This window comes from Semicossyphus pulcher, unplaced genomic scaffold (genome assembly GCF_022749685.1).
Source record: "Semicossyphus pulcher isolate SPU_LCO1_2020_fin unplaced genomic scaffold, fSemPul1.0.p SCAF_20, whole genome shotgun sequence".
NCBI lineage: Eukaryota > Metazoa > Chordata > Actinopteri > Labriformes > Labridae > Semicossyphus > Semicossyphus pulcher.
The window spans coordinates 10,480,001-10,492,494 of record NW_027211694.1 but is presented as its reverse complement, the minus strand read 5'-3'; the positions used below and the strand labels follow the sequence as shown (position 1 = coordinate 10,492,494).

At 41.7% G+C, this 12,494-nt stretch overlaps 1 protein-coding gene across 5 annotated transcripts in view; it reads right to left on the bottom strand.

Moving 5' to 3' along the window:
• Positions 1 to 12,494, bottom strand: part of LOC138599323 (ELKS/Rab6-interacting/CAST family member 1-like) — a 154,923-nt gene that overhangs the window by 31,027 nt on the left and 111,402 nt on the right. For all 5 annotated transcript variants that reach the window (XR_011308717.1, XM_069670927.1, XM_069670928.1 and 2 more), the window contains one exon: positions 5,168 to 5,315. Coding sequence is in view for 4 of the 5 variants with exons in the window: in XM_069670927.1 (XP_069527028.1) it covers positions 5,168 to 5,315 (148 nt within the window). In the remaining variant the exon portion in view is untranslated. The remainder of the gene's footprint in view (positions 1 to 5,167; positions 5,316 to 12,494) is intronic.

The following is a 12,494-nucleotide window of genomic DNA, read 5'->3' as shown; positions in this document are numbered from 1 at the left end:
AAAAAATGTGGAATTAAAGACGTTTTTATGCTTTCATGCACATGGACACAATCTGTAATAAATTGGTTCATTGATGGACTGAGATTTGTGTCCTGAATACCAGAAATAACCTCTTTCAACTGCAATTACTTCATAATAAAAGCCATCAGACATCCATCTGTTCACAGGATTTAAAGACCGGGTAAAGCAAAATCAGAGATTTGTTTCTTAACATATTAAACGTGTTAGAAAATAGTTGTCGCGCACATGTAAAGAGGCCTTTAACTAAATATCACTTAACAGTTTTTTATTGGAAGAGTGACTCGATGACTAAAACAAAACCGTCCTTAACATAACCCCTCCCAACACACTATATAAATGCTAAAACCAAGCGGCAACCTCCAGTGTTGAAAATTGAAGCCAATGCAAAAAAGTGCAGTTCCACGAGTGGCCACTTGAGGCACCAGACAACAAGAAATAACATTACAGCAGATGGGAAAATGCTAATTTTTACAACTGAAATAAACACAGCGTTTTTCAACCACTCACTTTTCTAAATTACCCCCCTCTCATCCAAATTTGGTCACTTCAGGCTCCAGTAAACCAACATGGCCGTGGCTGTATATTGGCTTCATTCACGCTTTTGAGAAACCCGTTGACAACGGACTGCTGCGGAGAGCTGCATTCACATGCTCACTTGAAAATAGCGATATGGGGCACTGAGTTTTATGGTTGCACCGTTAATCAGACGACAGAAGAATGGAGGAAGGTATTAGCTTGCTAGGTCTCATTTGCAGTCCCACCACATCTGCTACCAGAAACACAGTCGAGTTGCAGCATATGTCTTGTTCTATGTCAGCGATTGATAGCTTTACTTTACTTGGCTAGGTAATGCTGGTCAGTTAAATTAGTCTAGTACTAATACAAAGAATATTCTTCCTTCTGTTGAGGGAAGAGGTTCATTCACAGGTAAGCCAGTGTCCTGTGTGTGTGTGTGTGTTTCTGTTATATCATTTAAGACTGTGGTGGGTTAGCTAAAAAATAACACCTAATCAGAACCTTGGGAAATACCAAACCATCATCTTACACAGCTCTTTAAAGAAACAAGCCAAAGTATGAAAAATGTCCATAAAAGAGGGACGTTTTGGCCCCACAGATGGTGAACAATTGAGGACACGGCCACACATACACCACCTGGAAATGTTAAACACATGTGTCTCATGGTTTCTCAGACGGTGGTATATTCCTCACCTCCCTTCCTCTTATTCCATTTCATAAAATATTACAATCCCTCCAGTTTATCTTTGCTTTCACACACTCTTCTCTACATCCTCTCTCTTTCTTTTCCAACAAAGGTCCAAAACTGCTGAAGGAAATAAAACATGGTGAGTGAGGAGGAAGGAAGACTGTGAGAAAGAGAGGAGATGAAGGGTGAAGAAAGCTGAGGTCACCTTGATCTACAGCCTCCTGCCTTCACTGCAGCTGGGGGTCAAAGGGCAGGGAACACTTTCAGGGATACACACATGTATCGTTTAACACACACAGGTGGGTTTTTATGCGTCATTCATGTTTTTTAGGTTTTGAAATTTGTGTTTTTTTTCCTAATTATACGATCAGCTATTTATCTGCTATTTGCAAATGTTTGAAAAGGCAACAAACATTCACATCATCCTATAGACAGCCCTACATTACTTCACAAAAATAGATTTCTGTCTGGATCAAACAGATGGACTTTAGGTGTGAAAGCACCCCAAATCCCTTGTAAAATGGTTTAAAGAGGGGGTATTATGCTGTTTCACATTTTAAGACATATATAATGTTACAGTGTTGGATGTTCAGACTAAACGTGGTGTAATCCCCAGGCTTCTCAGCTCAGTCTGCAGGCTGCTGTGAACGCCAGGTTTCACACAGTTTTTTCTACACTTTGTGACATCACAAAGTGCAGCCTCAGCAGGCTTCAGAGAGCCGGCCAATCAGAAGAAAGCTGGCTTGTAGGGTTGGGGTTTCTTAAAGGGACAGAGCAGACTGAGTCATTTCAGGCAGAGGCTGTATGAGGGCCTGCACAGAGCACCAGTGTGAGAAACATGAGGAGTTTTTTAACTGTAATTTATGCTAAGCTACACCACAGGTATCACAGAGTGAAATATGAAGCTTAAAAATTAGCATAATACCCCCCCTTTAATTTAATATTTTTGAGTAGTATACATTTAGTTTAATTGAATTCCCCCAGAGAATTGAATTTCATTTAATATGCATGATTATAAAGTTTGGTTCGATCCTCTCCCTTTGTTTTAATTTAATAAGGACTGCAGAAAAAAATCACTTTTGCGCTATAAGTTATCATTGATAGCTAAAGCATCATCCATTCAAAAAAATAAACACATTCTAACCTCTGACTGACTGACAAGTGATGGCTGTCAAAAACACGTCTAAAAATGGAGGTGTGGATTTTCCAACACATGTAAAAAAGTGAAACAAATTCATGCAGCAAATCCAAAGTTTGACCCAAACTTAGCTTGTTAGCTTGTGCTTTATAAAACTTTAAAATACACCTTCTGTTTACACCTGCCAAGAGTTTACAGCTCGCCAAATCGTTTACTTCATACTCACTTTAAATTTCTTATTTTCACTCTGTCTCTGTCCGATCTGTCAGGCAGGTTATCAGGGGCAAAGTGTGTGTATGTGTCACTCTAAAGGAGCTAAAAATACTACACCAGGTTTCACTGCAAACACACACACACACACACACACACACACACACACACACACACACACACACACACACACACACACACACGTGGGAATATTGAGGAAGTCTCGGCCCTGATCCATCTTTGAAAGACCGAAAATTATGACACCACGGAGAGAAGAGAGAGAGAGCGAGGGATAGAGACACCAAGAGCGGAGCAAAACCGCTCACACCCTTGCACACTCACACACACACACTATCACACGCACATACGGCAGCAGCAGACAGTAGACTCTCTGTGTTGTCAGCAACCACCTTCGAGACCCCGAGGTGTCATGAATGACTTCAAATAGGACTGAGCGAGAGACGGAGGGATGAGGGAGGAAGAGAGAGGAGAGTGATGCGTGTTATAATGACTTCATTTGACACGGCGTCTCGGCAACACCTCCTGCCTTTCACCTGAACACCAATTCAAACACTCTTTCACACACGATCTGCTCTCTCGTTGGCGAACAACTTAAATGTCTCAGTGAATCCTTTCGAGCTCGTTCTTTCCATTAAGAGGTTTTTTGGCAGTATTCAATAACTGGAAATCAGTGGCAACAGAAGAAGTGTTACACTTTATCTATCTGAGCCGTTTTGAGGATTACAACCCCATTAGTGTTATTTTAATGGCAGTTTAGCTCCACAGTTTGTAAATCAAGTGGAATAACAGTGAATACAAAGCTCTCAAATCCCAGTTTGATATATTGGGAGCCATTATTTTGTCCGTGCGTTTGTATGCAGCCAAGTGGGTTAGAGGTTTAACAGATCATCCCATGTGCTAATGTCAAAGTATCTATGGTACAAGCTGAATGCATGTGCTAAATGTTCATTGGTGGACTTGTAATGTGTGTGGGATCCTTTTCACCTGCTTTGTTGCATGACATGGAGGGATCACTGGAGATAGGAAATGATGGCTGGCAGGTGGAAGGAGTGCCTTTCATTCTTTGGTGGTGGCTACAGTTTCTATTTAAGGTCATGTGAAGCAACCCGCTTCATCTGTTATCAGACCATTAAACAGCCCGTTAACAGCTCTTATCACTACCATTAGATGGCTACTATTAGACAGGGCCAATTGCACCTATCATAAGGACAGAAGGTGCAGAAGTACAGTCAATTTACCATTTAAACTTCCTGGTTAGGATTGTGGTTTCGGTTACAACATGGTGTTTCACAGAGTCTATAAAAGCAGGAAGTGAAGTCATGCCAACTTGTCTGACACTGGACACAGATCCAGATCTCCTCTGTAAAAGTTTACTGTTTGTTCCACCTCCTGGTGTGGACTTCCTGGCTCTTTATACAAAGTCACCTGACTTTCTCCAATAATTGGCTCCTATCATATATACTACAGGCATTAGGTGTCGCCTCCAATGGGAAAATGGGTCATCCAGGACGTCAACCAGGAAGTAGTGTCGGGCCCTTCTACCTGACATCTTTACTTAGAATGACAACTGATAGCGACCACTTCAGGGGCCGATAACACCTGCATTGTCTGTTGCATGCACGACCCCAAAAATCTATTGTATAATTACAAATGGAACAACTGCATACAATGCATTGTCTAAGCATCAAAACCACCACAAAAACATATTTTGATTTATTAAGCCCAATACATTTTTGCATATTTGTTCAGTAAATATTTTTATTCCATTTGTGTTTGTATGAAGCCAGTAGGGTGTTAAGCAGCTAGAAAAAGACATGTCTGGCTTCATGTTAAGCCTTCTTTTTACGTGTTAAATTATTCATAAATGTTGATGTAGGAAAACTGTCTCCAAAGGCTAAACAGATAGAGACTGGAAATGGGAAGAAACAGGACAGATGGAGAAAACAGTGAAGAAGAAATCCACCAAACTCCCAGCAGGCTCATCCACTGAGGAGCTGGTTAATTCACTACACCCAGGAGAACCTTTACTGTGTGTGTCTGAGCGTGTGTGTGTGTGTGTGTGTGAATAGACCTCTGTGTGGAACCACAGAGGCATTTGGTCATGTTTATATCCTTGTTTTTGGCCTGGGTGCGTGTGTGCACGTCGGTATCTGTGTGTGTGTGTGTTTGAGCTCTGTGAAGGTTTATCCACACCACGTGTAAGGTGATGTGTAAGGTTGTGTGTGTGTATCTGTGGGCAGAAAATGTAAATAAACACAAATTTATATGAAAGTGTTGTCAGCGGAGATTTGTCGAGCATTTGAACTCTGTGTGTGTTTGTGTGTGGCGAGTGAGGGAGGGGTGGGTTAATCCTAAATTTACCCCTGGTGGTCGGAGGAGTGTGGTCACATCTGGACTCACTTTCTCTGCATGTCTTGTTTTTCTTCGCTCCGCTCGTCAAAGCCACCTCACCTGTGCTCTCCTTTCCACACTTCTTTCCTCTCCCATCATTTAAATAAGCGACCACACACCTTTACAAGAGTGCACTTGGATGTCAAAGTGAGAGTGTGTGTGTGTGTTCACAGTTATCCTACCTGCTGTTTGAGCTGATGGACCAGACCGTCCTTCTCCCTCTTCAGAGCGGCCACCTCGTCCTGGGTTTTCTTCTTCTTGGACGAGGAGAGCTCCAGGAGGGCGATGTTGGCGTCCTTCTCACTTATGGCTGCCAGCAGGGCCTCTTGCCTGCACAGAGAACAATCATATACTTTGTTAGAAATACTAGAAGTTTAAGTAATTAATTTGATTTAATTGACAGCTGTGTTAAATACTTGAGAATTCTGAAGTCTGTTATTTCTCGATAACAGACCGTTGTTATGAAGAGCAGACCGTTGCTGTGGTCGCAGCTCTCACTGTGACTATTAGGGACTATTTTGTAACGGAAAACAGAAATATAATAATTTTTCAATTAATAAAATAATTTCCAAATCAATATTTTGTGTCAAATAATTGATTTCATAAGTAAAAAGCAGTGTAAGAAGCACTTCGCGGTGGGGTCCTGCTCACCCTTCAGGGGTTCCATTCTGCGATAACAACCTGCTCACTATCCATTATCCCGTACTTAAAGCCCCCCTCCAGTGGAAATCAAGTGTTTAACCTTGTAAACATCTTCATGTGCTTACAGGACATATTAGGGACAACATAAGCAGCCATCTCCATGGCTGGGCCTGTCTGCTTTTAAGCTGAACAACACGTTTTCAGATTGGCAGGTTTGAGACATCACAAACCTAAGGAGCCAATCCTGTTAATGGACGGGGTGATGCTATGCATATCATTATGTGTAACCTATGGCAACCACTTCAGTGATGCACAAGCCAGCTGTAACCGTCATCGTAATTTTTGCAAACTCACTGCTGACTACTAACGTTAACGTTATTACTACTAATTACTAAGTTTCAACAAGTTGCCGCTAAACAATGGCAGAGACTCGTTTTGTTTTCGCGACGAAGGGGGCGGTTGGGAATGTGCATAGCGGGCGGGACAATGCAGATTGGGGAATTTTTAATGAAGGAGAAGGAGGAGATGCCTCGGGAGGATTTTACAAGGTAATTAAGCATATTTTGCAGATTAAAACATATCAAACACTTATTATTATTTCAAGCAGAACATTTTATATGTCTTAAAAAATTACTGGAGCTCGTCTTTAATTTAATTACATAAATTGGAAAGACAGCTAACTTTAGACCAAATAAATTAGGTGGTGTTCAAGAGCAGTTTCAGCTTTGTTTTCTTCAATCACGACTATTAGAAAGATACCAAGAACTTGTAGTTTAACTTTCAGCAGAATCTAACAAAACTAGATGCTCCAATTTATTTTTCCAAGTGTGGGGTGACAGTGTGACAGTTCAACACTCTGGAGGTGTAAAATGATGATGATCAAACTATCGAACATATCTGGAAATTTGCTGAAATGTTCTGTGGAATAAAGTTAAAATGAAGAGTAAAAGGGACACAAGATGTTCCTGTAAAATCTTTTAAAATGTCACAGCTTTATGAGCACCACGAAGAATTTCCAGTCGCCTCCCTTGTGTTTGGGGTAAATCCCAAAGACGGATATCTCAAAATCTGAACAAAGGAAACCAAAACTATCTGCATGGCTGGATGCTAATTTGGGTGTACGTTAATGTCAGAGTGAACCCATCGCATGTCAACAAGTGGAGGGAAGTCTTCGACTCTGGAGAGCACTTTGTGATTTAGGAGGATGAATTTGGGGTATTTTGCAAAGTATGGGTCACAAATCTGGTCGTTACGCCAAACGCTTCCAAAAAGGTAAAGATAGAGTGTATTTCGCAAATAAGCAATTGTTTCACTACCTTTAACTTTTTTAGATGCATAAACAAACATATAGATGACTCTCTGGACTCTGCCCGTCTTTCTACCGCTCTCGTCTCTCTCTATCTTCCGAATGGTCCGGCTGACAGATAGATAGCATTCCATGTGGCCGGGAAGCAACAAGCCGCATCCCATCCATCCCATCCTTCCTCTCCGCCGCAGATCTGGCCGAGTCGCCCCTGAGGACACCCAAGGCTCCGAATTCTCGGAAATCTAAATCACAACGTTTATTCCACAATCCCGCGGGTCTCGAAGATTAGCCACACGCAATCACACATGCACAAAAACACACACAAAGACGCAAACTTGGATGGGAAAGGAGAAATATATCTTCTTCTCTGCAGCTACATTTTTGTTGAAAAAGTTAAAACTTCTTGTTATTGACCATCAACGTCAACTAACTGTAGAAAGAAAGAGTGAGCGTGCAAAGGAGGGCGTATTTTCCATCAGCTCCCCTTCCTGAACCCCACCACTGCACCTATAGATAAGCATGTATGAAGATATCTCACACACACACACATAAAGATACAGTGGTGCAGCGAGGAATGCAGTGATGAGTGTCTAAATGAAGACAGATTACATGTTTGGACTCTGTGAACACCCACAGATTCTTTGGGTAACCTCACTGACCACACTGTCAGTGTACAAGTGTCCCATCATGCATGAGGATGCTGCAATGCTGTCAGGACCCGGGGCGAGGGGGAGTTGAGACTGGGGATGGAAGAACGATACCCGGGCCATGTTTGGTCAGACTGCTCAGTACTTATAAAAATACTTTTCAGATAAGTGAAAAAAGATGCATCATGTCAAGGAATTATAATTATGTACCTTTACATTATATGTTATTACACGGCTGTGTTAAATACTTGACTCTGATTGGTTAATTACGGCATTCCGAGGTCTGCTATTTCTCGATAACAGACCGTTGCTATGAAGAACAGACCGCTGCCAGGGATGAGGCTCTCACTGTGAGTGTAACTGACTGTTTTAAAATAGAAAACAGAAATATAATCATTTTTAAGTGAATACAATCATTTCCAAATCAATATATTCAAATCATTGATTTCGTAAGTAAAAAGCCGTGTAATAAGAGGGATAATGTAAGTGAGCAGGTTGTTATAACGCAATGGAACCCCAACAGGGTGAGCAGGACTTATAAAAGACTTATATCATAAATATTATCACTCTGAAAATCTTACATATTATACATTTACTGTATATTGATGTCATTTTTCATTATCAAAATGATCAAATATGAAGATTTAAGTGATAATCTCGAAGTTTTCAGTTTGGTTCTCTTTGGCGGCACCTATGACGATAAACGGTAATTGCGGGAGCACACTTCCCAGATATCCAGACAGTGTTGCATCTGTGACGTCCACGGTTGGCTCCAGTTATAACTCTTGATTTTCCTCACTGACGGTCGCTTTCCTTTTCAGACTGTTTGCCTTCATCTAAGCGTCCAATTTGTTTCTTTTTCTTTGGATTTTCACTTATTTTTGAAGATGTATCTGTAGTCATCGATCTTTTCTTTGTTTGTTCAGCCTTAGTAGATTCCTGTTTACTCACAAAACTTGCAGAGACCGGAAAAGCAGCCGCTTAGCTCCGCCTACCCTCTCTGGCAGACCAACCACTGCTGGCTGATGGAAAACGCGTCACCAACTGGGCGCAACTGATTATGTCCGTGAAAATCGCACCAGGCACCCAGTCAGTAATACAGCAAATGCAAAGGCTTTCATCAGTGGGCCATAGGCTAATTCACCATTGCGTTACCTCATTCGCCAATAGTGACTTAAGAGACATTTATCTAAATGAAAATCGTCAAGATTATTTCTTTAAATGGCGAATCTTATTTTTTTACAATTCTAAAGAAAAAAAAAACAGCATTTAAGTTGTTTTGGTATTTTTTGTGACTTAACTGTTGGAGGAGCTGACTGAATACAAATAAATCTCACACTCGATGCTAGGCCTGGGTATACTTTCAATGTTGCCAATATAATACGTGAGTTTAAATACCAATTCAAAAGTTTTTGCTAAGTTTCACATAGCTAAATGTGTACAAAGGTTTTGTACAAAAATCCTTCATTTTGACCAAACAAATTAAGCCCAACTTTTAAAAATACTTCAGTGTTTAATCTTGTCTTGGCGCACAGATGACCCAATCACTCGGTCATTATAAAATTTCACATAAAAAAAGCATAATTATTATAAATATCCACTCAAAAATTAATTGCATTAAATATTAAAGTCAACCTCGTTAGTTACCGCGGTGACTTTAAATGATAAATACTTTAACTTTACAACTCTTGGACTCAGTAATGCTATGAGCCTATTTTCTTTCTTCCACATATTGAGACACTGGAACGCTGTCACAGTCTTTCCCTTTTACTGGTTTAGTCACACACGCACACACACACACACACACACACACACACACACACACACACACACACACACACACACACACACACACACACACACACACACACACACACACACAGAGCGGAAGGCTAATGGAACATTAGTCTTGTTAAAGCTAACAGTGCGTTTAGTTTTATACCATATCTGAGGGTTACCTGCCAGCACATGGCTCTTATAAACCCTGGTGATAAAATGATATTTATTCCAGATGCACTCGTCTCATTCTGGGCTCAATGGTGCTCCCTTCATCTCCACGTAACACACACACACACACACACACTTGAAACACACTCTGCTTTTAGAGCTAAACACATGCTCATGACAAGTGCTGGTTGTGGCTGCTGCTGTAACTATGTGATCATTAAAATCCGTTTCAAGTGCAGCTCTCTTTTGAAATCTTTAGATAATTCTGCTGTCAGAGGGCACTTAATAAACACAGTGTGCTCTCGGCTCTGCAGGCAATGTGTCCTTACCACTGAGTCTAACAAAGAACACTGCAGCCAGCGCGGTGAGGAGGAAAGGTTCCCAGAGGATGTGCAGCCTCAGATCTGTAACTTTACTTTCAAGTCTTTCCATTCTGCAGCAATAAGGAGGCCACGGTACGATAAAGGAAGGTCTGCTAACAGTGAGCGAAGAGTCACAGACTCAAACTTCCTTATTTAGCGGTTCCTTTTGTCTTAAGTGTAGAGGTAATTTTGCCCTGCACATCACAAAGTCAATCTGGGTGTAAAGTGTTTTTTTAGGTGTCACAAAAACGCAGCATGAGAGGACGTTGTTGATGCAGATGTGTCCCAAAGTAAGGGGCTAAAAAAAGCATGCAGATGTCCGTCAAAGAAACTGCATGTTGCCCAAATGTTGTAGCAGACATTACAATGCCGTCCAGCAATGCAGAGCTGGGACGAGTCAAACATGTACAAGGCCACATTCCTGTTAGATTACTCTGTATTGTGGATGGCATTACCTCACAATAAGTGGTACACATGATGAAATCGTTGTTGCTGTGATACGTTTCAGTTGTTCTAAAATCATTTTTTATTGTATTATGAACTTTTTTTGTAATGTTTTGTCCTCCAATCAGCTTTTGGCTTCTGCCGAGGTTTTCTACTACACGTTCAGCAGACAAGAACTTTGATATGGAGAATTCTAAAAAAACAACAACATTTTTTTCTACAGTGTATGTGCATGACTCAGACTGTAAAAAAAGATGGACGACATGACAGCTCCCTAAAAGTGAAGCCAGAACATTTCCATCGCCCCCTGCTGACTGGCTGCAGTATAGGTCATAAAGCCCGCCTCCTCCATGTTAACAGATGGGACATGAGTCAAACTATAAAATCAAAATACACGACAAATAAATGTTTCTCAAACATGTTTCTGTCATTATAGTTAGTTCTTATCATGCTGATTTACGTCCAAGTGTTCATTTTTCTGACAAGTTTATTTTTAATTAGTTATTTGATGCTGTAAAAAGGATGATTGACAGCTCTGTTGACAAATCCGGCTCCTGCAGCCGATCTGTTCCAGGTTAGCAGAATAGAGGAGGATCAGTGAGAGGAGACGTAAGTAAAACAATCACTACAGTCATTGAAGTTTCCATATCTGTGAACGTCTGCTTCAGACCAACACAAGAAGCTGTTCGGCTGTTAAACACGCTGACGTGCGGGATCCTTGCGTTTTTTCCCCCGGTAATTTAAAGAGCAGTTCCTGTCATGTTTTTAAGACATATAAAATGCTCTGCTTGAAATAATAATTTGTGTCTGACATGTTTTTACCACAAAATACGTTTAATTACCTTGTAAAAATCCTCCCAAGGCATCTCCTCCTTGTCCCTCATTAAAAATTCCTTCTTCATAGTCCCCGCCCACAAAATACAGCCAAAAACAAAACACGTCTCTGCCATCGTTTAGTGGCAACCTGCTGAAACTTAGCCAGCTTCAAATGTAGTAATTAGTAGTAGTAACGTTAACGTCAGTAGTCAGTTTGCAAAAATTACGATGGCGGTTAAAGCTGGCTCGCGCATCGCCAAAGTGGTTGCCATAGGTTACACATAATGATATGACTTGGAGATGTTTACAAGGTTAAACACTTGATTTTCACTGGAGGGGGGCTTTCAGTGTGTGTTGTGGTTAGCGGAAGAGGCTACGGCAGCTCCACTCGCCAATCTCTACTGCGCAGCTCTGGCTCCAAATGACATCACCTGTGCAGGATGACAGCGCCTGTCATGGGGGGGTATTTTGGCTTCAATTTTGTACAAAGAGAGCAGATGTAGGCGCGTCGTCCATGTTTATATACATTCATTGGCATGACTACAGTATGCTAAAGAGTAGGGAATGATTGTAAATAGTAAAGAAGTCAAATATTTATATGAACATTACACAAGTTTCCATTCACGGCAGCCATTCTCTTCCCTCTCCCTTACAGGCTCTCTCTCTCCTATTCCCTATCAGTCTCTCTCGCCCACCCTGCACTTCTCATCTCTTCCTCCTCAGACCGTCATCACTCCCTCCATCTCTCCTCTCTCCGTCTGTAAAGAAGACAGGAGGCATTCTTTCCGTCATTTGGCGGTCGTGTGCCATGATGTCATCGCAGCGGCGACAAGGCAGACAGTAAGCAGATACACGCAAACGCGCCAGGCACCTGACCCCAACCCTAACGCGCACGCGCACACACACACACACACACACACACACACACACACACACACACACACACACACACACACACACACACACACACACACACACACACACACACACACACACACGGGCTCTCTCCTTCCTTAAACCACTTAAGGCCCCTCACTTTATCACACACACTAATGCCTCGCTTAGATCACACACATTTTTCGACACACACACCAAAGCAGCTTCCCGTGTAAGCTGTATTATCTCTTCCATGCTGTCACCCTCGACAGTGTGTGTGTGTGTTCGTCCTGTAGGTGTGTGTGTGCTCATGAGGATGTACTCATGTGCGTGCATGTTCACAAGTTGTCTGTGTGTATGCAAGCTTTAGGCGTGTGTAAGAATAAGTGTGTGTGACCCCGTGTGTGTGTAGATTCAGTCCAGTGTGACACTGGCCAGCCTCTGCCTAAGACAAACACAGAGCTATTTT